The sequence below is a fragment of the Lepidochelys olivacea genome (genome assembly GCF_965140295.1).
Source record: "Lepidochelys olivacea isolate rLepOli2 genome assembly, chromosome: 27".
NCBI classification, from domain to species: Eukaryota; Metazoa; Chordata; order Testudines; family Cheloniidae; genus Lepidochelys; species Lepidochelys olivacea.
The window spans coordinates 15,455,647-15,481,618 of NC_140437.1; the positions used below are offsets into that span (position 1 = coordinate 15,455,647).

At 63.1% G+C, this 25,972-nt stretch overlaps 1 protein-coding gene across 1 annotated transcript; it reads right to left on the reverse strand.

Annotated features, from left to right (window-relative positions):
• Positions 1-1,564: 1,564 nt before the first annotated feature.
• Positions 1,565-25,032, reverse strand: STAC2 (SH3 and cysteine rich domain 2). Its single transcript, XM_084615554.1, has 11 exons — positions 24,864-25,032; positions 11,321-11,624; positions 10,161-10,258; positions 9,625-9,709; positions 8,974-9,086; positions 8,598-8,661; positions 8,408-8,469; positions 7,753-7,850; positions 7,278-7,329; positions 5,077-5,214; positions 1,565-3,436 (listed from the first exon to the last, which is right to left on the reverse strand). The coding sequence occupies exons 1-11, from the start codon at positions 24,951-24,953 to the stop codon at positions 3,332-3,334; spliced, it is 1,209 nt and encodes a 402-aa protein (XP_084471680.1). The 5' UTR covers positions 24,954-25,032; the 3' UTR covers positions 1,565-3,331.
• Positions 25,033-25,972: the final 940 nt, after the last annotated feature.

Below are 25,972 nucleotides of genomic sequence, written 5' to 3' on the forward strand. Positions count from 1 at the left end.
AACCCCACTCCTATCGAGCTGTGGGGCTAGAACCCAGGCATCCTGCTCGTCCACGCCCGTACCCTAACCCTGCCACCACCTTCCCAGCCGAAGACTGGGAACGAACCCAGGCATCCTGCCAGAGCAGGGCCGTGATGCTGCAAGAGGAGGGTGCAGGCCCAGCAACCTTCCAATCCCGCCACGCTCTCGAAATCGCTCAGACAAAGGCTCCCCGCAGGCCAGCCTGTCTGCACGGCCCGGGATGCTCAATGGATGATGGAGCGACGCATGCCCCTCCCCCCCCCCCCGAAATTTCCTCGGAAGACGCCCTAGTTCTGCCGTGTGCCAGGCTGGGGGGCTCCCGCGGTGTGGCCAGGAGCCAGACTGCCACCCTGTGCTGCCTGAGGCCGGGGACTCGTGAAAGACAGCGACCGGGCAGCCCTCCCAGGCTCTTAGCACCAGGCTGTGAGGCCTTTCTGCGCCCCCCCCCCCCGTCCTCACGCACGGGCTCCTGGGGTTGTCTGCTCTTAGCTCAGCACCGAGCGCCCGACTCCGTGAGGCTGGGATGGTGCAGGCAGGTGGTCTGCTAAGTCCCACCCCGCTACTGATCGACGCCCCTCTGTCTGACCGCCCCCCTCCCATCCGAGACCCGCCACACGAGCCAGTCCCATCCAGGGTGCCATGCACTCCTGGCAATGCCCCTCGATCCCACCCTGGAGTCCCCTGCTAGTCCAGCCCCAGGCTGCTCACTCCCCAGCTCTGCTGCTGCCCCCCAAGCCTCCCCACTGTCCCCCCATTCCAGTGCTGAGCTCTTCCCACCCTCCCAACTCAGCTTGGCCCAATGCTCCGCAACCTTGTCCCCTACCCCCAGCTCTGCTGCTGCCCCCTCCAGTCCCACCCCACAGCCCCCCCCCTCCACACTGGGCCAGTCCTGCCCTGGGTTCCCTTGATCCTGGTTTGAAGCACCCAGTGCTCCCCCTCCCCCCCGCTGTGCAACAGAGTTCCCAGGGCCAGGCAGTGCCAGGTGCTTGTCGCACAGGACCAGGGCAGCAGGACAGTCTAGCGGTTAGAACAGGAGGCATGGGATGCTCTGAGGGGCATGTGATCTAGTGGATATAGCAGGCTGCTGGGAGCCAGGACTCCTGGATTCTAGGCCCAGCTCCAGGGAAAAGCATGGTGCAATGATTAAAGCAGGAAAATCCATCTTTTCCCAGGGCTAGGAAGGTGCATTGCTCTGGGGTCAGACTAGGGGACTATAAACCAGGACTCCTGGGTTCTATTCCTGAGGCTGACACTCTTAGGCAAGGCAAGCCAGCCCTAGTGACCTTTCTCAGCTCCAATGGCCACCGAAGTCCTTCTTGCCGCTCCATGCCTCAGTTTCCCCACCCAGAAGGGGGCTGGAAAAGCCTGTGTGCCCTGGTGAGGGGAGGGTATCTGACGGGCCTCAGATGCCGTACGCGGGCAAAGGACGAGTCACACGCTCATGGGCTAGCGACAGGGCAGAGTGGGGTCCCTCATCAGCAAGCCATCCCCATTGGCCCAGAGACAAACCACCCAACGCGGTCATGAATGCGACATAGTAACATTTAATGTGGAACTAGGTCAGCCAGGCCGATGGCCGAGCTCTCATGCATCCTCTATGTACAGGTGACGTGCCACAACCCTGGGTCCAGACCGGCACCGGACATTATTGCTTAGGTGAGTTGATCTGGGAGTGGGGCAGCTTTGCCTCAATTCCCCCTGTCAGGCTGCAGTGATTGTGTCTGCACATTGGGGGGGGGGGTTTGTGGCTGGTGCCAGGGGAATGTTGACGAGGTGACCCCTGTGTGTGGGTGCTGCAGGGCACCAGGACGGAGGGAATCCCAGGGATCTGCCCATAGTGTGTTCCTGGGAACCCTTCCCCAGCAATCTAGCGCTGAATGGCCCCGAGTTGGGGAAGGGGTCACCCCTCCCAGGAGACGAGCTCTGCCCCACATCCGTGCTCCGTAGCACCCCTCCGGTGCTCCAGTGACAACCAGACAGAGGCAGTGGGAGGGTGAGGCTGGGCTGTTGACCCACCTGAACCACGGCCACAGGGAGGGGCTGCATAGATGATCCGGGGGTGGGGGGCTGTATTGAAGGGGGGAGTGCAGAGAAGAGACGAGGACTGGCATCCTAAAGAGCTCGAACAGGGGAGGGGAAGCAATGCACCACCCCTCCCCCTCCCGGTGCCCGCCCCCTCTGAACGACCAGCGGGCAAGCCCAGAGAGCTGGCCTGGAGCAGGCCAGGGAAATGGCTGATGGTGTTCACAGCCTGCCAAGGGAAGGGATGGCAAAGCCCATGGGGTGAGGGAGGAGGAGCTGGCAGTGACCCTGCATGGGCAGGGAACGCCCTGGAGAGAGGGATGGGTCCCCAAGGATAACAGGGGCCCGGGAAAGCCTTGCGCTCTGAGTCTCCCGTGGGTCTGGCCGAAGATTCCTGAGGTCGGGTAAATGAGTCCACGGAGGAGCCACCAGTGCCGAAGAAACCTCCAGGGAGGAAGAGCCGAGTCATGAGAAAGCCCCCCGCCTCCCCCTCGGTCACACCAAAGACGCAGGCCTGCCCCCTTGCTTTGACACGGACGATCCCGGCCCTGAGTGGTTAACGGACAAATTCGCGTGGTTTCCAAGAGGTCTCGCGATTAAACTAACACACGGATACACGCACAGACAGACAGACGGACGCGACACACAGTCCACATGCCCCTCGGAGCCACAAGGCCAACCAGGAGCCGTTGGGTTTCCACACATTATACGCATGCGGGACGGCGTGGGCAGCAGTGTCCTTCTACTGGGAGCCGGGGGGCACTATGAGCGATTGAGGCCCCCTCCCTGTGGCATCTCGGCCAGCTGGATCTGGAGTCATCTTCCTGCAGCCGGCTCATGGCTCAGTCCAGGGAGTGCTGCCCACCAGGCAAAAGACAGAGGCGGGGATGGGGAGAAAGATTAGATGCAGCCGGGGGAATCTCCTGCCATTTGCTGCGCTGCGGGGCTATTGACACGTGTGCTGCTGGGGAATCTGTCACCCCTGCTACAAAAACAAAGCCGGAGGGGGTAGGATCAGGCAGGCTCAGCCTAGACAGGAGGGTGGGAATTAATCCCCCACCCCGCTTCTGCCCTCTGCTGGCCAGCAAGATGGCATTGGTGCCAACCTGGGAGTAGTCAGCCTCAGAAGAAACCCCTCTGAGTCCAGTGTGGAAACAATATTAGCCGAGGTGCTCCTAGCACAGGGAAGCGGTGAAGGGCAGGCTAGTGAGTGTTGGGCTGGGGCGGGCTACAGAGGCCCTGTCCCCGCTGCCAGGAGAAAGAGGGTCAGACGGCTCAGTTGCTCCCTTCAGATCTCCGTCAGGGTGTCGGCGGGCACCAGGCCTCGTTTCTTGCCGCTGGTCACCTTGAGGAAGCCCTCAGTCTCCTTGCTCTTCCCCACACCAACGCAGATCTGAGAGAGAGAGAGAGTCGGGCATGATGCCAGCAGGACCCAGGCATCCGGCACAAGCCAGCTGAGAACAGGACACGCTCGACACATGCCAGAGCAATGAGGCTATAGCCTGGTGTGGGGGGAAGGGCGCTAGATCAGGGCCCATGCACACTACTGGTCACTAGCATGCAGCCTCCTCCCCCCGGCCCACCTGTGCCTGATCCAGAGATCGGGAGCCAGCAGCAAGGGCTGGACCCTAGATAAAGCGGCAAAGGCTAATTGCTGTTCTGAGTGCCGCAGGGCGGGCGTTCACTTCCCCAGGGGCAGGATTTACAATCAGATGCCAGGGAGGGAACTGGAGTAACCAGGGCTTAGCGAGAGAACGAGGGGCCCAATTCTGCTCTTGGGGTAAATGGAGGAAGGCATCGCAATAACGTGAACCAGCTAGAAGAAACGCTTTGAACTCTGAGCTGTCTTTTGAACACTCCCCGCCGCCCCCACCACTCTCTCTGTCCCTCGCCCACCCCGGCCTGGCAAGATTGACTCATTCAGTTGCAGCAAGAGTGCGAGCCGGGGGCTGACGCCAGTGAGGAGCTCTTTGTGCCCCCAAAGCCCTGGTCCCCGCTGCCAAGTAACAGCTTCCGACCCGGGGCTCAAGGCCTAGGCCTGGCTCGCTCTCAAAGCCCAGCAAACATCCTGCCTTGGGCTATCGCCCACCCCTGGGCTGCGGGGGCTGGTCAGAGACAGAAACTTCCCCAGTACCAGGCTCTTGTGTTCCAGGGGGAGAGCTCAGGATCCTTACCCGGGTCCCGGCCGTCGGGCCCGGAAGAGCCCTGGGTGCTTGGAGTTCAGCCCTGCTGCTGCCCCCCACCACAGCGGATCAGCTGGGAAGCTGCCACTGAGCGGGAGGGCAGCCCAGGGGTTGCTCCGAAGGGTTTGTCCCCCTGGCATCTCTCGGCCAAGTCTCCAGCCCAAAGTATCTGACCCCGGCGTGCATCCGAGCAGGCGCCTCGGCCAGAGATGCGCTGATCTCCAGGGCCCAGGCCCGCTGGCTGTTGTCTCTGGGCGGCAGGACGGTGGGTGGCCGGGACTGGGGGGCAGCAGGAGGCGGAGCATGGGGACAGCCGACACCCTCCTTTGGGGAGGCTTAGGGATCTGCCACGGCTTGGGGTTGGCTCCAATAGCCCCCCGGAGAAGAGGAGGAGGACCGCCCGCGTGGCCCCGGGAGCTGGAGGGGCCGGAGCACACAGAGCGTCCCGGTCCCAGTTCCACAGCAACCTCCCACAGCGCCCCGGGGGGTGGGGGTGGGAAGCTAGACTAGACCCACTGGCCACGGGGACATCTCGACACGTCGCTGGCCTCCCCACTGGGGTCACCCGCAGCCCCGCAGCGCACGCCCGATGCTCCCCACCAGCACAGATCCCCACCACTCCGCCCCCCAGCACAGACCCCCCTAATGCCCCCAGCACAGACCCCCACCAGCACAGACACCCCCATCCCACTCTGTCCCCCATCACAGACCCTCCCACCTCCTTCCACCCCCAGCACAGACCCCCCCCCGGCTTCCTTATTCTGCAGCCCAGCCCAGCCCCGCTCTGCCAGCACAGACTGCCCCGCCGAGACCTCCCCTGTTCTGCCCCCTAACACTGACCCCCCCATACCTGGCTCTCCTTGAGGCTCATCTGTCCCTGCTCCTTGTTCCCGTAGAAGGGCCGACAGCACTTCCAGACGCTCTCGCCCGGGCGCACTCTCTGCACGAAGTTGGCCGGGAAGAAGCCCACCCGGTCGCCAATCTTGCCCTGTAAGGGCAAGTTGGGGCCGTGAGGTCGACGGCCCACCAGACCGCACCTGGCCCCTGCTGCCCCGCCACATGGAGACCCCTGCGCTGGGCCCAGGGCCGACGCACCGCAGAGCCCCAGGACGATGGCAGCTTGTGGCTGGGCTGGGCTGGGAGAAGGGGGCTCCGGGCTCCAGAACCAGGGGGGGCGGCTGGGGCGGTGCCTCTAAGGGGCAGGGCTCCAGCCCAGCCCGGTGCCCCCAGCTGGCACTGCCTTGAGGGCAAGGGCTTGAGATCCAATTCCCAGCCAGGCCGTGAACCCAGCCCCCACGCTCAGCAACTCCATGGCCCATTATCCGCCCCCCATGGCCTGGTCACGCTGGCGGGTCCCTCTTGGCATCCCCTGCCAAGGGGGACATGTGGCCAGTTTAACCAGGGGAGGAGGAGCTGGGAGGGGGGCAACTGCGGAGGGCAGGCCCCAGAGAAGGAGCTTCCCAGGTGTGCGGGGGGGGGCGGGGGGGCAGGTGTGGTTATTAGACTGCAGCTCCATTGCCTGGGAGAGTTCAGCTGTGTGTCACACGCACACCGCAACACTAGCGCTGCCTACCACACACCCACCCACCCACACAATGCACACACACACCCACACCACACCCACCCACACACACACACACACACAACGCACACACACACCCCCACACCACACACCACAGCCCAACACACACACACACACCACACAGCGCTGCCTACCACACACACACACAGCGCTGCCTACCACACACACACACACACCACACACCCACACCCACCCACACACACACAACGCACACCACAGCCCAACACACACACACACCCCAACACACACACCCACACCACACAGCACTGCCCAACACACACACACACAGAGCCCAACGCACGCACACACACACACACACACACACTGCCCAACACCCCCCCACAGCATTGCCCATCACACACCCACAGGGAGCTGCCTGACACCTGCCCCCCCCCCCAGTAACACGTTAACAGGGCCCGTGGGCTGTAGGGACGGAAGGGCAGGAAACCAGCGCACCCAGCTGAGGCCCGCGGGGGTCCCTGGGGAGGGAGGGACGGACAGCTGAGGCCCGCGGGGGTCCCTGGGGGGGGAGGACGGACAGCTGAGGCCCACGGGGGTCCCTGGGGAGGGGGGACGGACAGGGCAGGGTTTGCCCCCGACCCCACCCTGCTGGCAGGCGGCCAGGGCCAGCCGCGCAGCATGGCACCCACGCTCTCCGAGCTGCCGCGTCAGCTGGGGGGGTCCGTCCCCATGGCAACCGGGAGAGGGAGCCCGATGTGGGTCCGCCTGGCCGGGGGCTGCGGGGTGTACGTGCACCGGGGCGTGTGTGGAGCCTGCCCACCTGCTCCGAGGGCAGAGGGTGGCGTCCGGACGTGGCACAGCACGGGGGACTCGCCAGTCAGGACCCAGCCCTGCCACGGCGACGGGGGGGGCACCCCACCCAGGACGGGGGGGTCGCCAGTGAAGCCCAGGGGGGGCAGGGACCCCAGGGGGCGACACCAGGGTGAAGGGCGTGTAGACCCCGGTTCCCAGTCACCATGTGCTGAGTTAACCCTTCCTCCTGCCCCAGCCCGGCTTGATCTGTCCCTCCACCCTCCCCATCATGCCCACCTCCCACCACTCGATCTGCCCCCCCATCTGCCCTGTGCCAGGGGGGCTGCATGTGAGGCTGTTGCAGCCCCCCCCTTCCAGCCACCGCCCCTGGCACTGGGCGGCTGCTGCAGCATCTCGCTGGCTGGCTTCCTCGATAGGTTTATGGCGCCATTTATTTCCTTCCCAGCGGCCCCTCACTGCCCGCAGGAAATGCAGTAGCCCTGCCCCCCAGCCCGGGGGAGTGGGGCAGGGCGGGCAGTTGCTTGGGGGGGGCTGATGTGGGCTTGGGGGGCCCCCCTCTTTGGAATCTCTGGCCTCTTTCTCCAAGACCCCAGAACCCCTGAGCCCTCCCTGCCCAGCCCCCCACTGTCCCCCAGCCCTGTGCACCCTCCCCGACTCCCACCCCCTCCTTACAGCCCCCAGGCGCTCTCACTGACCTTCCACCAGTCTTCATTGGAGTCATCGACCAGCATGATCCTGTCTCCGGGTCTGGGGGGGACAGAGATACGGGGACAGGGTGGTGTTAACCTGGAGGGGGCGGGATATGCCAGCCCCGTACAGCCTCCCATGCTCCGCATCACTGTCCACCACAGGGCAGCCGGCGAGGAGAGGGCTGCCCCCCATTCTCTGCCCCGTGCCCGGGGGTGCCCTACCAGCACCACCCCCAGGGCCACACTAAGCCGAGACCCTGGCACATCTGCCTGGCGCAACCCCCCACTCCCCACTTCCCAGCTAGCCCATTCAGAGTCAGTGAGGGGCCAACACCTGCCCACAGCTCCCTCCTGGGGCTGCCCCACGGGGACTCAGGGCAGCCCCCTTCCCCCTGGCTCCAACATGCCAGCTTTGCAGGAACCACTGCTAGCGCGCTCTGCCCCCATGCTCATGGCTGCCCCCTAGGGGACGGGCACTTACTGCAAGGGCAGGTCGTTGTGCTCCTGGGGCAGGAACTTGTAGAGAGCCACATAGGAGTACATGGGGGAGACATCCTTCCGCAAGGAGCCCCCGGCAGCCTGCAGCGACAGAGAGCGAGGGCCCCAAGCCCAGAGTCACTGCTGGCCAGGGACGGGCCCGAGCTGGACTCATGTTCCCCACAACCCGCGCCCCATCACCCACAGCCCACGCCCCATTGCCCATGGCCTGCGCCCCACGGCTCATGCCCCCCATGCCCCATCCCCATCCCCTACACACATGCACTCCAGCTCCATTGCCTAGGGCATGCACCCCATCCCCACCCACACGCCTGGTGCAGGGAGCTGGTTGGGCCGTCCCTTGGCGTACAAGGGCTCCTCAAGGAGCCAGGGGATCCCCACCCCAGGGGCAAGTGGAAGGAATCAGGGCTGCAAGGAACAGGAGCAGAGCCGACGCAGAGTTGGGGGAAGGAGCCAGCCATGGCCCTGGGGTGGGCCTGGGGGGCAGCTCCATGCAGCTGGCAGGATTTAAGGGAGGGGTCTCTGGCGACATGGGAGCCAGCTCGGGGCAGTGGGAGGATGGGGGATGGGCTGGCAGGGACACAGGAGCCAGTAGGTGCCTGGGGAGCAACTGTGGGGGGACCTGGGGGACAGCTCACCTGCTGCTCAGGGCTCTTCTCCTCTGAGCCGGGACCTTCACCCTCGGGGCAGGCCGTGAACACTGAGAGAGAGGGAGAGAATCAGCCCCACGTCCATGTCGCCCCGGGGCCAGGGCCCTGTGGGGGAGCGGGCATGGGCTCTATTAAACGGGCAGCTCCACCCCTGCCCCGTCCCCCTCCCCACGCTTACTGCTGTCACCGTGGCTCTCCTCCGTGCTGCCGTCTGCGTCCTCCCCGGCCTCCTCTTTCTCGTTCTAGGCAAGACAGAGACACCTGGGGCTGGATGGGCTGTTCCAGCACTGCCCCCGCTCCTCCCCAGCACCAGCTGCACCCCTCCCGCAGCAATCTCCCTACCCCCACCCCCGCGTGCCGTCCCCTCCCTCCTCTAGGGGGTCCAGCCGAATGCATGTAGCCCTCGCCCACCCCAGAGTCTCCTGGCCGTGGCGTGCGGCTGGGGCTTGCAACCCGGGCCCAAGATGGGGGCTGGGATGATCAACCGGTGCAGGGTCCCGTGACATGCCTGGGCTGGGCTCGGCTCAGTGTCCCCATCCTGCCCTGGCACATACCAGGCTCCTGGTGGGTGACTCCGAGGTGCTGCTGAAGCTGGAGCGGTTCAGGTGGGCCAGCGAGGTGCCATAACGCAGCGTCTCGTAGATGGGATCCACCTTCCCGCTGGGGCCTGTGGAGACGGGGGGGGGGGGGGGGAATGGGATGGGGAAGGGTCAGGGACCCCGAGCCAGCCTGTAACCCAACCATGTGCTGGGAGACCCTGCACGAGGGGGAGGAGCTTGCTACATAAGGGGGAGGAGCTTTCCACAGATGGTCCCAGGATCCGCTTAACCCTCTTTCCTTGCAAGGGCTGCAGGTAGGGTGACCAATGTCCCGATTTTATAGGGCCAATATCTGGGGCTTTGTCTTATATCAGTGCCTATTACCCCTCCATCCCCATCTTGATTTTTTACGCTTGCTCTCTTGTCACTCTATCTGTAATCCCCCTCCCTTCCCCCCGAAGGGATCAGTACCCCAAGAACATTCCTGGGGTCCCCCTACTGCTTCAGCACCACGCCCAGAGACCCCGCCCCAGGGCCAGTCACGCCCCCCCTGCTGCAGCTGGCATTTGGTGGATCCGGATAAAGGGACTCTGAGGATTCATATGGCTGAGACCCCCCCCTCCCCCCCACACACTATCCAGTGGGACAGGGGCAGGGGGATCTCACCTGCAGGGGGTGACTCCTTGGAGCTGCCCTGCTGATGCTCCTGCACCAGGAGAGGGGAGCTGAAGTTGCGTCGGAAGGAGGTGGCCTGGCAGGAGAGGAAGGAAAGAGGGAGAGAAATGGGGGTGGGGGACAAGCCCCTCGGTCCGCCTGTGACCCCATAGCCAGCGGGTCACCCACCCCACTGCTGTGGTAGCCCAGACTCAGAGGCACCTCCAGAGCAGCCTCACTTACCCCTGCCCCCCAAGGGGCCCTACAGATACCACCAGGCACACGGGGGTGACTGCAGGACTAGGAGTCAGGACTCGAGCTCCCAGAGCGCAAACCCTGGCCCAGCTGAGCCACGGCAGCACCCTGCACTTGGCAAGCGCTGCTGCCAGCAGGGGGCGGTAGCGTTCCAGGTCTGCGGAAGGGCACGCGTGTGCGTGATGCTCCGGACAGCAGTGGCCTGCACCCGCCTACCCTCCCGCCAGGGAGTGGGGCACGGCAGAGGAGGGTGATGCCCCCCCCCGCCCCGGGACAGCTCGGGGGGCGCTTACCGTCTTGCCGGGACAGTGCTGGTGCGAGACCTCCTCCGAGCACCACAGGTGCACGCTAACCTTGCACGTTTTACACCGCAGGCCTTGCTTCGAATTGCCTGCAAGACACCGAGCACGCAGAGGGGGCGGTGAGAGAGGCCGGGGGTGGGCATGGGGCAGGGGAAGCATTTAGAAAACTCCCCGCGGGGTCTCGCTGTGGGAGGGGCACGAGGGCGACCAGGATTCGGAGCAGAGACGGACCTTGCTGGGAAGGAAAGGGCAGGATCGCAGTCTGTTAGGCTTTCCTGTGTGCCTTGTGGGGAGGGGGTTGTCAGAAAGAGCCCCACCCAGAGGGCACCCTCTCTGCAAGGTCAAGGAGGGAGAGGAATGAAGCTCAGAGCTGGAATGGCAGGGGGGCTTCAGGGCAGGATTAAGGGGCATCAGCAGAGCTGGGTGGGGATGGGGGAGCCCAGGCTGGGAAAGCAGGGGGCTGAGCTGAGATCGAGGGGCGGAGGCCGAGCTGGAGGGGGGAGCCCAGGCTGGGAAAGCTGGGGGGCTGAGGGCTGGGATTGAGGGGCGGAGCTGGGTGGGGATGGGGGAGCCCAGGCTGGGAAAGCAGGGGGCTGAGCTGAGATCGAGGGGCGGAGGCCGAGCTGGAGGTGGGAGCCCAGGCTGGGAAAGCTGGGGGGCTGAGGGCTGGGATTGAGGGGCGGAGCTGGGTGGGGATGGGGGAGCCCAGGCTGGGAAAGCAAGGGGCTGGGCTGAGATTGAGGAGCAGAGCTGGGTGGGGATGGGGGAGCCCAGGCTGGGAAAGCAGGGGGCTGGGCTGAGATCGAGGGGCGGAGGCCGAGCTGGATGGGGGAGCCCAGGCTGGGAAAGCTGGGGGGCTGAGGGCTGGGATTGAGGGGCGGAGCTGGGTGGGGATGGGGGAGCCCAGGCTGGGAAAGCAAGGGGCTGGGCTGAGATTGAGGAGCGGAGGCCGAGCTGGATGGGGGAGCCCAGGCTGGGAAAGCTGGGGGGCTGTGGGCTGGGATTGAGGGGCGGAGCTGGGTGGGGATGGGGGAGCCCAGGCTGAGAAAGCAGGGGGGCTGGGATCGCGGGGCATCGGCGGAGGGGGGAACCCGGGGGCCGGAGTAGCACCACGTCCCTTCCCCTGGGAGCGAGGGGCCCGCGGCACCCACCTACGATAAGCTGGTGGCATATCTCGCACGGGTTGTGCTTCTTGAAGACGTGCTCCTGGAAGCTGTGTGTTCGCAGGGGCTTGAGGGGCGCCAGGGTCTGGTGGCAGGCGATGGGCGACTGCTCGGCCCGGGGCAGGACGGCCTCGGTGGGCATCGGCGGGGGGGACGGGGGCGGCAAGGGCGTCGGGGGGCTGAGCAGCACCTCGCAGGGGTTGAGCTCGCTGTTGGATCGCAGGAAGAAGTTCTCCACGCTCTTGCTACGCAGGATGGTCTTGAGGGACAGTGAGCGCTTAAGCCTCTGCATCTGCCGGGGGGGGAGCAGAGCAGAGACCCGAGGAGCGTCACGGGGGTGTGTGGAGGGGAGCCAGCACCAGGCACGGGGGCTCTGACTGCTGGCCCCCTACCCCACCCTGCACACAGAAGTGGGTCCAATCTGGAGTGATCCTGAGTGCCCCCCCACCCCATTTTCTTCCCCTCGCCATCCAGCGTGGCACCATTCCCCATGGGTCCATCTCAGGTGCCAGGCTCCCTTCCGCAGAGCCTTGGGGAAGTGTGTATTGGGGGGGGGAGCCACCCAGACCCCTCAGATTATCCCTCCCCCATGAGCCCAGCTCCCTCTCTCTGCGACCTCCTCCCGGGGCTGCATCCTGCCAGGATCCCCCAGGAACAGGCCCCAGGGGCATCAGTGCCCAGCTGGGAAATCCAGCCTTCAAGCGTTCATGGTGGGGGGGGGCGGTGGTGAATGGCCTGGAGCAATTTGTGGGGGAAGGCGGGGGGGATGGAAATGAGCCATGGAGCCTCCCACCAGCACCACAGCCGGTGCCAGCTGCCCCCCTTGTTGCCTGGGGACCAAATGAGCCATGGAGGCCAAGCTCCCTTCTCATCCTGGGGGGGGTCCTTGCACTGAGGCAAATAGGCGGGTGCCGGGGGGGGGGTGTGTGAGATGTGCCAGCCCCAGGCACCAGGCCATGGAGCCCGCCAGGGCTACGCAGAGTGTCCCCCCCCTGCCCCCCCGACCTCTTTGAGCTACTGATCCAGTAACCCCAGGGCGGGGAGACCCACTATCAGCCATGGCTCTGAATCCTGCTCTCCGGCCCGGAATCCCCCCCGCCAGCCTCCGCCAGCAAAAGCCGTAATCTGGGTTTGAAGATGGTTTTGTTTAATCTGTTAATCCCCCTCCCCGCAAAGCCAGCGTGAGGGCAGGGGGCTGTGGGCTGGGGGGCAAAATAAACCCCACGTGGTGACGTTGGGGAGGCGCCAGCCCTCCCTCCACTGCAAAGGCCTCTCCCTTCCCCCCTCCACAGAGGAATGGGTTAGCAGGTCCCTTGCACCCCCTGTTTGCACCCCTCAGTCGCTTGCACCCCCTGCTTGCACCCCACACCCCATCCCTGTCCTCCTCAGCCCCCTGCTTGCGAGGTACAGCCTGATCTACGTCAGAAATTAGGAGCTGCAGGGACGCCCCCCCCCCAGCATGTGCCCACGGGCCAGCCGGGATCTTAGCGCTTGCAGCACCCCAGAGCAGGCCAGGGACTCAGCCCCACGCATTTTCCACCCCGGATTGGGCTGGGGCTGGGGCTCTCACCTCTCTGGGAGCTGAGGCACGAGCAGAGCCAGGATCCAGCTCTGAACCTTTAGGAGACCAGCTGTACCTGCCAGGGACAAGGCAATCCCACCGACAGCCCCACCCCCACCCCCACCCATGGCCCCACCCCCACATCCCATAGCCACACCCCCATCGCTTCCACTGGCGCCTCCCTTTTTCATCTCAACCAAGGGTTAAAACCCTTTGGGACAAGGCTGGGCCCATAGCTCCACCTCCACCCCTTAGCCACGCCCACTTCCCATGGCCCCGCCTCCACCCCTTAGCCACACCCACATTCACGGCCCCTCCCTTTTCCATATGCCTTTCTCCAGCCCCACTATGACAGCCTCCCTCCCCCCGACATCCCTTGGGGTGCAGGATCTCCCCAGCCCAGTGACTGCCCCTCCCTGCTTCCCACAGGCCCCGAGTCTCCTGTCTCTCCCCCCCCGGCGCAGGGAGAGGGAACATATGGTAAGTTCAGCACTGCTGCACGTGGGTCCCCAACTCCCCCAGCCGCCCGGCTGGGGTAATAAACCAGGAGAGACACCAAGCACAAGGCGATTAGCCATGGCCAGGACCTGACACACACACAGAGCCCGGGGCGGCCGGCAGCCGGCCGAGGCCCCAGCTCCGGAGCTAATTGCCAGGAATCCAGCCGTTCTAATTCTGGCTGAGGCCTCGCTCCCCGAGGCCCTGTCTGAGCGGGGATCGAGGGACCCGGCGTGGAGATCACCCGCTCGCCCGCAGCGTCACGGGATCTGGGGTGCAAGCAGCCAGCGAGGGGGGAGGCGCAGGCCTGGGAGTCAGGACGCCTGGGGTCCAACCTCAGCTGCGCTGGTGCCCAAGGAGCTGCCAGCATGAAGAGCGAACCTGTGTCTGTTCAGCGCTTTGAACCCCTCGCCGCACCCCAAGGCAGGCGCCACGTGGGGCATCACGTCGCTGTCGGCACAGATCCGGGCCTTGCTGCTGGCTGTGCCGGGGGAGACCTTTCCATGAGCCGAGCCCTGCGCCATTTGAGCTAAGGGGGAATCCCCATGAGCTGCTGCCAGTACAGGGCTCGTGACACACAGCTGAGCAGGGCTGATCCTGTCGGGCGGGGGGGTTATTGGGGGCACAGACACAACTGCCACAGGATAACAAGCCAGACACAGCCACAGCGGCTGACGCGAGAGTAGCATGAAATAACCACTTGCTGGGGCTGAGGTTTCAGACCAGCTCCGAATGAGCCTGGCACCCAGATCCATCCCTCCACCGGCTCGGAGCGGTATCTCGCCCTTCATTTATTCAAGGTCTGGCGCAGTCCCCGGCATGGGCTTGGCAGCCCTGCTGCAACGGCCCCCGTGGATGCCAGAGCCCACGTCTGCCTCGGCTGTACCCGCTCCCACCTCTGTCCCACCCAGGGACCCCAGGGCTGCTGCAGAGGAGGGGCGGGAGCTCCAAGGTTTGGGCCGGGGGTCCCAGCGCCCGTCATGGGCAGGCCCAGGGCTGTTCTCTGCCCACCATGGCCAGCATGGGGCTGCAAGGCAGGGTGCTCTGCTCGGTGGGGGAATCGCACTGGGAACAAGGGGGAGGCCGGTGATCACCACTGCAAAGGAGCTGCGGGGCCAGGTTTTGGGACAGGAAAGCGCGAGGATCGCAGGATGCCCAGGGGGACGGGGAACCACCAGGCTAACTTAGCATAGCCCACGACTTCTGGCCTATTCCAGAGTCCCCCGCCCAGCTCACCCAATCTCAGCTATGCCGGGAGCATCCGAGGGAGGGTCCCCTCTCACCTCCCACGACCACCAGAGCCACCTAAGGGGCTGTCACACCTGGTCAAAGCAAGACAAAGGGCAGCAGGACTCCTGGGTTCACTTCCCAACTCCATGGCTTCCCCCACTCAGTGCCTCAGTTTCCCCATCCATGAGATGAGAGTGAGGAGCCTTGCAAAGCACCCTCGAGACCTGACGAGAGTTACAGCCAATGTACCCCATACCTCATACCCCCACCCTGGCACAGCCCTCTGGGGGGCAGTGCGGGGAGGCCCAGAACCCAGCACGCAGATGGGAACAATTGACTGAGTTTGCAGGGCCATGCACTCAGCTTGATGGAGTTTCTCCGTCTGCCACACAATAGTTCTTGACGGCTGCATCTGGTCAATTCCAAAACGGCAGGCAACGCTTTAGGCTCCTGTGGCCAGTCCCCTATTGGTTTGGGGGGGAGGGGGGGCAGAAGAAAACCAAAAGGGGGACTGTGGGGGACACATGGAGCTCCTGCCGCCTGATGAGCAAAGCCGCAAGCACCTCTGTGGTTCTGTGGCTCAAAGAACTGGTTGATGATGCTGTTAAAGGCTAATAACCCACCTCAGCTCTGCTTATCCTCCCAAGAGTCTAGCAAGAGTTGACACGCCGAATGATTTACCCCTCCCCCAAATCATAATGGGGGACATGAGGGGAGGGATTGGGGGCATGCACAAAGGGCCCCTGCCATGGGGGGGGAAAGATTGGGGGATCCTGGTATGGAAGAGGGGGGCAGACAGAGCTCCTGGCATGGGTGGGAAGGGGGAAATGGAAGGCGTGGAGGGTACATAGAGACCCCCAGCCTAGGCCTGAGCCCCCTCCGCCATCACAGCGATACAGAGACCTGGAAGCCATGCCCCCGTCCCGGTCACCCAGCACTCCCAGACCCCCTCACAGCTCCCTCAGCCCTGGGGTGCATCCTGGCGGGGCTCACACGCCGAGAGATTACAGGATGCTGGGGGGAGGGGGGAGGACAGGGGCACCCCTCCCCCCAGGGCAATGTGCTTTGGAGTCAGATCAGGAGCTCAGCAAGGGCACAAGGTAAGGGGCAGCTCTTGGCTTACACGGGGGGGGGGGCGGATGTCTCTCTTTCCATTGCAGTGACCCCCCCCACTCTCCCCATCCCCCTCCCTCTCTGCTAGCTGGAGCTCTGTGCTCCATGCTATCCGCCCCCCTCCCCCTCGGGCAAAGCAGGGTGGGCAGGCAGCCTGTGTGCCAGCTGACTCAGAGGGCACTGCCAGCCCCCGGGAGGTGGGTGGGCAGGCCCGAAGGTCTGCTCCGTCACTGTCTGCAGACGGACCCGGTCCCAACTCGGGGGGGGCATTGGCAGCAGCGGGCAGGGTGCCCAGGAGGATGCTCTCAGGCAGAATAATGGCATGTCGCTTGGCTGGCATCCCAGTCCCTCCTCGGGGAACGAAAGGTGATTAACCAAGCACGGGGACTCGTCAAGAGATCTTAATTAGACTGGAGCGGGGGTAGATGCCAGCCTGGGAAGGGGAGGGGTGAAATTCTCCTTCCCCCCACAACCCTGGGCTCAACCCCCATCCCCCTGCTAGCAGAGCCTTGGGCTCCCCCCAGAGCTCAGTGACTCCCCCCTCAATCCCAACCTGCCACTCCCCCCCCCCCACCAGCTCTGCTGCTCAGATCCCAGCCTGCAGCTCAGGCCCCACAGACAGGACACACACAGCCCCAAACTGGGACGTAGCACGGGCAGGGGGTGGGGGGTGATCTGACTAAAATGGGACCTGGATCCATCCAAGGAGATGGTGAGGCCATATTCCCCCCCACACACTTTATCCCCTCTAAACTCAGGGACCCCTCGTGTACCCCCCCTTCCTGTTCCCCTTAGGGGCCTGCCCGTTTGATGGGACCATGGACTGGATCCTCAGCTGGTGTGAACAGACCCTGCTGGAGTCCGGCTCATTCCCACCCCCCCAGCAGCCGGTCACGGGCACCCAAGCAGGATTCCACCCCCTGCTCACGGCCCTTACTCCACGCCCCCTCCCTCCATCATAGGGCATCCATCCCAGCCCGGATCCCCACACACAGCCCAGATCCTCAATCCCCCCCCCATCCAGCCACCCTGTGCCCCCTCTTAGAGCACCCCCAGAAGCTCCAGGACTGCGTCTCTCAGGAGCCGGCGCTGCATCAAGGCAAGGCTGAAGCAGCTTCGCTAGTCATTTCCCATCCGCCTCGCTCACACCCCGCTTCGAGAAATCTCGCGTTATTAGGATTAGGGTTAGCTTGTCTCTTGCTCTGTCTCCGAACCGACCTACGCGGCGGCGTACAAATCCTCTTTTCCCTTTCACACTTCCACAATCCCCCCTTCTGTGCTCCTAGCACAGCCATCCTCCTTAACCCTCCAATTTCATCAGACCTTGTATTCCTGATTCCACATCAGGTGGATCAGCCTCAGAAGCTTTGGCTGGATGCCGTGTCAACGCGCGGTTAGTGTGGCCACGAAAGGGATTTTTGTCATTACGTTTCTTACAGCAACAATAACATATTCCTAAGCTAAACAAAAGCCATGCAAAGGCCAACACCCGCAACGCTGGGATTGTTTCAGAGCCTTCCTTACGTAACACAGAACATCAAAATGAGTGCAGACGGTGGGCACTCTCCAGGAGCATGGGAAGCTGCTTTTCAATTTGATATATATATTTTGAAGCTCATGAATTTGATTTCGCAATTCGGAGATTTTCTGAACCTCTGGCAGGAGGGAGAGTAGGCTTTGGAATCGGTCGGGTATTAAGATAGTCCAATTAAAGGGGACTTGAAACCCAAGGGCCAACTCTAGGATCCTGTCTGCAAGCCAATAAATAATATAATTTCTCGCAGCAGTGGTAAGGTTAAAATGTGTATCTTGCAAGGTGGTGGCCTTAACATTTACAGAGCTATCATTTGCTTGGAAGAGCAGGTGTCCCATCAGGGTGGTTCCTTGCCCCATACCTTCCCAACAGACGTTGTCATAAACAGTGACAACTTCCCCTAGCTTCAGCTTTCCTACACAATTTCCACCTAGATGGAAGGGGAACAGCAGCTCACCAGTCAGGATCTGCCCCCCCTTTCCAAAGCCCCCCCCATCCCCCAACAACCCTTCCCCTGCAGGTTGGGATTCGGGGGCCATCAGCAGAGCTTGCTGGGGCAGGGCTGGGATATCGGGGGCTGCAAGTCAGGGTTGAGGGGCACCAGCAGAGCTGCAGGGGGACAGGGTAGAGAGAGCTGGTGTATGTGGGGTGGGGGGGTTAGCCAATCACTCCCCTACATGATGCTCAGGTAACTGGCCAATTTAACTCCTTCACGAGCACTAAATTGATCCTCCGTCCCCATCCCCCCCCACAGCCTGGTTAAAACCCTAATCCCCAGAGTCTTTCTTAAATCGCCTAACGTCTGCGTGGGCATGTGGGCGTCTACAGCTGGCTGGTTGTGAGGCTGGGACTCTCTGTGGGTCCCCCCCAGCTTCTCCCCGGCGCTGTGCCTTGGGCCGGTGAAATCTCCCTGCGTCCCTTCCAGTCCCAGCTGCCCCACCCTCAGCGCTGGGGTGTTGGTGCCGGGTCGCCCCCAGAGCTGGGCTGTGCTTTGGGGGTTGGGTTTCAGTCTCCGGCGATCCCTAGAGCTGCAGGTGCTGGTTTGTTACGGGGGGGGGGGGCGCAGTGTGGCAGGGCGGTTTGCGATTGTAGCGGGTGCTGGGGCGGGCTGGGCGCAGTTCCCTGCTTTGTTTATTGTAGGGTTGCTCCTGAGTGCTGGGCTGCTTCGTGCCGGGCTGCTCTCATGGGTGCCATGCTGGGAAGGTGGGTGTCTCAGTAGGACGGCAAATGACAGCGAGGACGCAGACCCCGCCCCAGAGATGATTCCTCCCTCGCCCCTTTAATTGGGTGCTCGCAAAAAGAGCTGGCCAAGCCAGAATCAAAGCTGCCATCCGAGGATGCAAGAGACGTTCACGAGGCCGTGGCGAGAGGGCCGGGAGCCATCCACAGCTCTCGCTGTTATCCCTCAGCCGCTCCCCTGAGCCTGCCCGCGCCGCGGCTGCTATAAAGCCCGATATTCTTTGACACCCGGCCCTACCCTAAGGTCTATTTTTAACCTGCCCTAGATGCCGCTGCACAGAGCGGCTGAAATGGCAGCAGCTGCCACAGCTCAGAGACAGGATGAGTCCAGAGCTCCCTCAAACGCCTTCCCAAAACCTCTCCCCACCCCGGGAAATGTAACTGCCCCCCACACCTGGCAGGCGCCCCTTGCAGGGGCTGCCCCTAGCCCTTGGTGTACGAAGCGTCCCTGCGGGAGCTGGAGGGAGGAGCAGAGACGCAAACCTGCCACTAGAGGGGGCCAATGAGCCCTGGCCCATCAGTACACCGGGATGGAGTCGATGCTCCCCCAAGGGGCTGGTGGGGGTGCGAGGGGGGAACGCCCCACCTCTGAGAGACCTGGCGTCACCCAACCCATCCCATGGTTCTTTCAGGGAGCCGGGTGCCAGCGGGACTCGAACCAGCATCCCCTGGAGCTGGAAGAGGAACCCATGGTCTGGGAGGAAGTAGGAGTTCGCTGTAGTTTCTGGGGCAGCCAGCAGAGGGGGAGAGGGAGCTGCCCCAAGCCAGCCAGCGATGCACGATGTCGAGATAGTAACTGGATTCTTGGCTAGCTGGGGTTGGGGAGGAGACAGGTGAATAGCTGTTAACCCTGAAAATCCTTAACAGCAGCCTTCAGTGGCCAATTGTCTCCAGGCGGCTTGGCTCATTTCTGGGGCATTGGATGCGCTGTGGGGAGCAAGACCCAACCCCAGGCGGCCGCTCTGCCCTGGCCCAGATGAGGCCGGGATCAGCCCCCCTGCCATGGATCCCAACTTTGGGACGTTCTAGATCCAAACTCCACTGCTGGGCGCCCAACCCCAGAATGGACTAATACCCCCGGATCCAAACGTCGAGAGACGTTCAAAACCCGGCTCCTGCTCCCAGCTTTGCGGATTGGGTCCCCTCTCGATCACTGAGACTGACGTGACTTGCTGCATCGTGGCATCCTGTCATTCCCCCCCCCTCCCGCCCCGCAACCACAGAGCCCCAGTTCCTCCAGAGAAGCATGAACCAGGGCAGCCCTCCTTGCATGCTACCTCCGCTCAGGGGAAGGGGTGGATGCCCCTCTGCGACTCCCCATGTGCCAGGGCACCTGATTTTGCATCGTGACATTTACCACCTGGATCAGAGAGGGCTCATCAGTCCCTCCTGGGGCAGATTCGCCCACTGCAGGGCAGGGGTAGCTGGCAGCGGTAGGGAGGGAGAGGGCAGCACCGGATGCCGGAAGGATCAGGCCCCTGAATTTTAAAGGGAGAGAAAGAGGGAGTGTAGCACCTCCAGCCACTGAGCTTTGCTGCCTAGTTTGATCTGGGTCAGAACCAGCACCAGGAACTTTTCCTTTCCCAGAGAGGAGAGGGATCCTGGGGCCGAGACACCAGCCGGCCCCAAGAGGCTGATCCTGGCCCTGCCCCTCCCTAGTGTCAGTGGCCTCCTCCTCCCCGCCCCATCCTGCCAGGATCCCAGGACCCTAATGCCACTGCACCGCCCCATCCCATGACAGGGCTCTGGCAATATCACCTTCCCTCTAGCCCCCCCATTGGGTGCTCGCTCCCTCTCCCATTTCCCCCTCCCCCGGGCACAGAGCCTGCCCCCCACCCTGCAGAGAACTGCTCCACGGGCTGCTGGTGGAATTTGCAGGCGTTACCCTCCAGGGATCCTGGAACGCGCTGCGGCCCACGCGGGGGGTATTGGCCCCAGGACCCTCAGGCCACAGACCCACCACGCCAAGGGGGCTGTAACTACGAGGGGAGATGGACACATGCATCGAGCTGCCAACCCCGCTCCCAGGAGGGGGGAACGTGGGCAGGGATTTTGCCAAGGGGTCCCCATCGTTCTGCAGCGCATGGGGCCAGTCAGAGCCGCCCGGCTGGCAGAGGGCACCAGGTTGGGGCTCAGCGTGAGCCTGCCCGGCTAAGAGCTCCTGAGTTCGGAGGGCACAAGCGAAGGTTCTGCTTGAAATCCCCCATTGTCACTGGGCCTTCCTGATTTCAGGGCCCAATTCCCCACTGCCCTGAGTCTGACACCCCACCTGGACCCGGGGGCCTGCAGTGGGATGAGCTACAGAAATCTCCCCCGCCCACCCCGCAGGGGTCAGCAGGTTCAAGCCTGGGGCAAGCTGGTTATTCGGACTCCTTGCCACACCCTGCTTTCATCTGCCCCTTCTGCAGCAGCTGCGGAAGTCCCCCCACCCCCATGCTGGGATCTCCACCCCCCTGTCTGGGTCCCTGGGGAGATAAAGATTTTTAAAGGGAGAGACAACCAGGGCAGAGATCCCAGGACTGATCAGCTATTGTGTGAGCTGATTAGCAGCCTGGAGGAGTCAGGGGGCTCCAGGCCTGGAGAGGGGGCGGCTGGGCCCTAGGGCTGCAGCAGACCTGGGAGAGACCCAAGAGGAAGATCCTGGGGACAAGGGCCGGGAATTTCAGGGCCCATTGAACCCAGTTCATCAGAGTCCCGTGGAGGCACCCGGCCCTTTGCGGGAGCGGGAGCCCAGCAGCCCCCAAGGAACGTGCCAGGGGTCTCTGCTGGGGCCAGCTGCCGGGACGGGTTCCCACCAATTTGGGGTCTCTAAGCAACACCATCAGGCCCCCACCCACAGACCCATCCCCTGACTGGCCTCCAGATCCCTGGATCCTCTTCCCAGTTGCCCTCCTTTGGTGAAACTCTGCTCCCAGTAACATTGGGGTCCAATGTGGGGGGGAGGGGGTTACTCTGGATTTACACTGGGGACCCACTTCCTGCCAGCCTCCCATCCCAATGGATCCCTTGGCCTTCCTCCCCTCCCCCATCTCCTTGGGGGAAAGGACCAGGCAGAATCAATGGGACTGTGGGGTCAGCTTCCTGGAGTTCCCACCACCGCACGGAGCCAGGCTCCCCAGATCCGGCCTTAGCATCGTGTGTCCCTCACCCCATTCCCTGCCCTATGCACAATGTAGCGTGGGACATCAGCGCTGCAGCCCCTCACCCGGCAGGCCACCCCAAAACCAACCCCCCAGAGCAGCTCCCCCATGCTGTTCACCATTTTATGCCAGGCTGAAGTTGGGGGGTGGGAATTTATTCAGCACTGATCCAGCATTTATTTGGGGGTCCCCTGCTGGGCAGTGGGGCAACCTCACCCCCACCCCACAGAGCATTGTGGCAATAACTAGATGTGCTGGGATTCTTCACTCAAGCCCCCTTCCCTGTCCCCCACTCCCATGGTTTTGGGGAGTGCCAGGCGCTGTGTGGCTCCGGGCCCCATGCTCCCTGTTCCCAGGAGGGAGTCTGAAAGGCTTTAGCTAGGGAATTAGCGCTGATTGGAGGCACGAGGGGGCTGAGACGGATCCCAGCCCCCTCCAGCACAATGCCAGCCTACCCTGGCACAAACACTGAGGGGGCAGAGGGTGGGGTCTGCTGCCCAACCGGTGGGATGGCAAGGAGGGGACAGGTTTCAGAGTAGCAGCCGTGTTAGTCTGTATTCGCAAAAAGAAAAGGAGGACTTGTGGCACCTTAGAGACTAACCAATTTATTTGAGCATAAGCTTTCGTGAGCTGTAGGGGATAATAATTGGAGAGGGGAACCAGCTGCTCCCCCCACACACACCCAGAGCAAGGAACGGCAGGAGGGTCCCTGCTGATGGGCAGGTGGGGGAGGCAGAGCTGGGTACTCAGGACAGGGGCAGCTGGATGCCTGGAGAGGGCAGAACGAAAGCACCTCTCCCAGTTCATTTCATCCTCCCCCGGCTTGTGCCCCATGCCGCGGGAATGGTCAGCCCTCAGGGGTCTGTCCCTGCCCTGGGCCGGGAGAAATCCCCCCACCTGCCCTCCAAGGCCTAGGGATAGGGATGGGGAGCGTGGTGGCCTCGGGTCAGATACCACGGTGACGGACGTGGTATAAATGCTTAGGCCAGCGGGTTCTCAGCCTCGGCCCTTCCCAGGTATTTAAATGGGGCTGTCCCTGGCTCGAGGGGATGTGGGGGGCAGGCGGAGCAGATGGAAACACGGGCCAAGGCAGGGAGGGCAGGAACAGCGCCCTGGTGTGGGAATCGCCCCTCCAGAGCCCTCTGCGGATGCCAGCAGCTGGATTCACAGAAAGCCCCCGAAGAGCCACCTTCTCCCTCTGTTCATTACACACCAGAGACACTTTACTGCACCCAGCCCCCAGACGCCCCAGTTCAGTCCCTGCTGGGATGAGGAACATGCCCAGAGCCAGCTGCAGCTGCCGCCTGCCCCCAGATAGTGGCATGCGTGGCACGGGGAACACTCCGGCTGCCCCAGGGCCCACCCAGCCCCGGAGTGGCGAGACAGTCCCTGCCCCAACGTGCTCCCACCTACGCTTGCCAGGATCATTCCATCAAGTCTGGCTTCCAAACACGGTTCCTCTGGGGAGTTTTAACACTCCGCTAGGGAGACCCCCAGACTAGTGCTCCAGAATCCACCTGCCCCACGCAAACAATGTGCCCATCTCTGTGGCATCTAATCTCTTCACAACTCTTATTTTGCTGTGTTGAGAGATGAAAATTATGCTTTAGAGTCTGTCTCTCCCCTGCCACAAAATCCACTGCCTCTGGCTTGCATGCCCAGCCCCCCTCCCAAATCCCCTGCCTCTAGGCTGTGTGCCCAGCCTCCCTTACAAGTCACAAACCCACGCGATCCATTTTACTCTGACCAGAGTCCAGAGCCGAGCGTAACCTGCAGCGTGGAGCAGCTCCACGGACGGCGCAACAGCCCCCTTTGCAAAAGGGAAACGAGACCGGATTCTGTTCGCATTTACACGGCTGTAAAACCAGCGTCACTCCACTGGCATCAACGAAGCTATTCCTGATTTATACCAGTGCGAGAGCAAAATAAACAAATCCCACCCCAAACTTTTCCCCATTAGGATCCTCTGCTCGGGCCAGGGCGGCAATGGGGCTCCCCTAGCCAAGGGCCATTGTAAAATCTGCACCCCCCTTTTCCCCTGCAGCTCAGATGTAAGCCCGAGGGGTCAACTGACCATTACTTCACGCCGGTGTTACGCCCGGGGAACTGCACTGAACTCCAGGGAGTTATGTCGAGTAAATCTGGGGTAGTAGAAAGGGGGTCAGCGTGGGAATCCGGAGGCCCGGTTTGTGCTCCGGGTCTTGCCCTGTGGCTGCATTTGCTTGAATTGATTTGATTTGAAGCTGCGTGAACCCCAACCCCCCACATTTCAATCCCCCAGTGAATTCATCGTCATCTTCCCCCCCCTCCAAAGGCTTCTGCTCCCAAGGGAAGGAAGGGCCCCCCCCCCGCTCTGCTCCGGCTGCTGCGGGTGCGGAGATGATGCCAGCAAAGCCTGCAATTAAACTGGTGGGAGAGCAAGTGACATTGCTCCAGATCCACACCCAGCCCCACGGCCTCTCCCCAGCCCTCCCCACGCAAGCCCGCACCAACCCTTTGGAACCCGCCCCCCAGCCCCAAATGTGTGACGCGAGACCCCCCCCCCCGCCCCTCCCATGCACCCACCCGCCCACGTAGGATCCAGGGGGAAGCAGAGAACCACAAACATCCAGAGCTGGTTTCTTTTTGAATCCCATCAGCCTTTCAAATCGCTGAGGTCAGGGGGGAAGCCAGGCTCCAGCCCGGATGCACGGGCCGTTTTTACAACCTAGTTGTATTTCAAGCAAAACAACCCCCCCCCCCCGCCCTTCCAGGCGAAGAGTTTAAGCCATCAAATTATGCAGTAAGAGCATGGGGGGGGGGGGGATCAACCAGCCCTCCTTGGCTTTGATCTGATTTCCTTGGACCTTGGGCTGTACAACACGGGTTTAGCCCCATTCCAAGGCTGCGCTCACGTCTGGCCGGGGAAAGCCCAGAGAAGGGGGGCTCGTCCCCACAACCGGCTCGGGGCGGCTGACCCCAGCAACCCCAACCGGGCAGCCAGCGACTTGTCTGGGGCAGGCTGACACCGGGGAGGCATCAGATCCATCATTTGGAAATCGAGCCGGGGGTGGGGGGGGGGAGCGCATTGAAACCCCCCCCCCCCACCTTCTTCAAGACGCGTCTAGCGATGACACGTTGTGTGTGTGTGTGTGGGGGGGGGAGACTTTTAAGTTAATGTTTTAAAAGCAGGGTGGGGAAGATACGTGCCCCCGGGGCTATGGGTCGGGGAGTTACCTTCGTTTCGTGAAGGCTGGAGATGGTGCCCGGGGACCGCTGGGCGTCTGGGTTTTGGGGGTCATTCTCCTTTTCGCTTAGCTCCGTCATGATGCTGGTACAAATAGGTCAAGATGCGGGGGGGGGGGGGAGAGAAAGATCCCCCCCCACCTCTCTGGTTTTCAAGAAAAGAGTGAAGCCCGCCTGGCTGCTCCCGGGGAGGGGGAACAGCCCCGGCTCCCCCGTCCACACTTGGAAATAAAACTTCTTGCTCGCCCCTTATATTAACTCGCCTACAATAACCTCCGCCCCCCCCCCCGCAAGACGCGTAGCAAACCCCGGCCCCTGGCTGGTCCCGGGCACCCCCGGTCCCGATCCCGTCCCCCGGTGCCCCCGGGACGCGCCCCGCTCCGGGACCCGGCTGGCTGCGAAGTGCCCGGGCTGGGGTTACACGTTTGAGTTCGGAGGCTGCCCGGCTCCGGCTCCGGCTCCGGCTCCGCCCCCTTCGCTTCGCCAGAAGTTCATTAACCGCGCTGGGGCTTTGGCTATGCTAATGAGGGAGGGGGGGGGCCGATTGCCGGCCGCCCATTGGCTCCCCGGCAGGGGGCGGGGCTGCCCCTCAGCCCCCCAGCCCCGCTCTGAAGTTACCTGGGCAGCGGGGCTGCTGCGGGAGCTGGGGGGCGGAGGTGCGGGACTCTAAGGGGGGGGGGCTGCCCCGCTGCCGCACCCCCTGGCTTGAAGTGGTCCCTATCCAGGGCTTACAGTTTGGGCTTCAATGGCTCTCAGCCACCCCCCCCCCCAAACAAATTGTACCAGCTCCCCTGCCCCCGGGGGATGCCAGTATCTTCTGTGGGATCAGGTGGTTTTTCGGGGGTTTCCCCAATTCTATCCTGCGCCCCCCCCCCACCGCCATCTCCCCTCAGCCAGGGTGCTCGTGGGTCCTCCTGCAGCCTCGCACCGTTGGACTCTCCCGGCCTTGCACGGCGGAATAGTGCAAAGGCAGCAAACCGGGATCCTTCATGTTGGATGGATTTGGGGGGTGGGGGAGGGATATGTGGAAGCATTTTCCCTTCTTTAAGGTGGAGTTTTCCTCCCTGCCTGCTGTCAGCAAGATCTACAATCCCCCTGGG

Bases quoted from the DNA above. Each gene is read 5' to 3' on its own strand.
- STAC2 (XM_084615554.1), bottom strand. From the start codon at position 24,953: ATGACGGAGCTAAGCGAAAAGGAGAATGACCCCCAAAACCCAGACGCC. The intron at 11,625-24,863 runs GTAACTCCCCGA...CCCCCCCGGCAG, and splicing joins CCAGCCTTCACGAAACGAAG to ATGCAGAGGCTTAAGCGCTC. The intron at 7,851-8,407 runs GTGAGCTGTCCC...CTGTCGCTGCAG, and splicing joins AGAAGAGCCCTGAGCAGCAG to GCTGCCGGGGGCTCCTTGCG.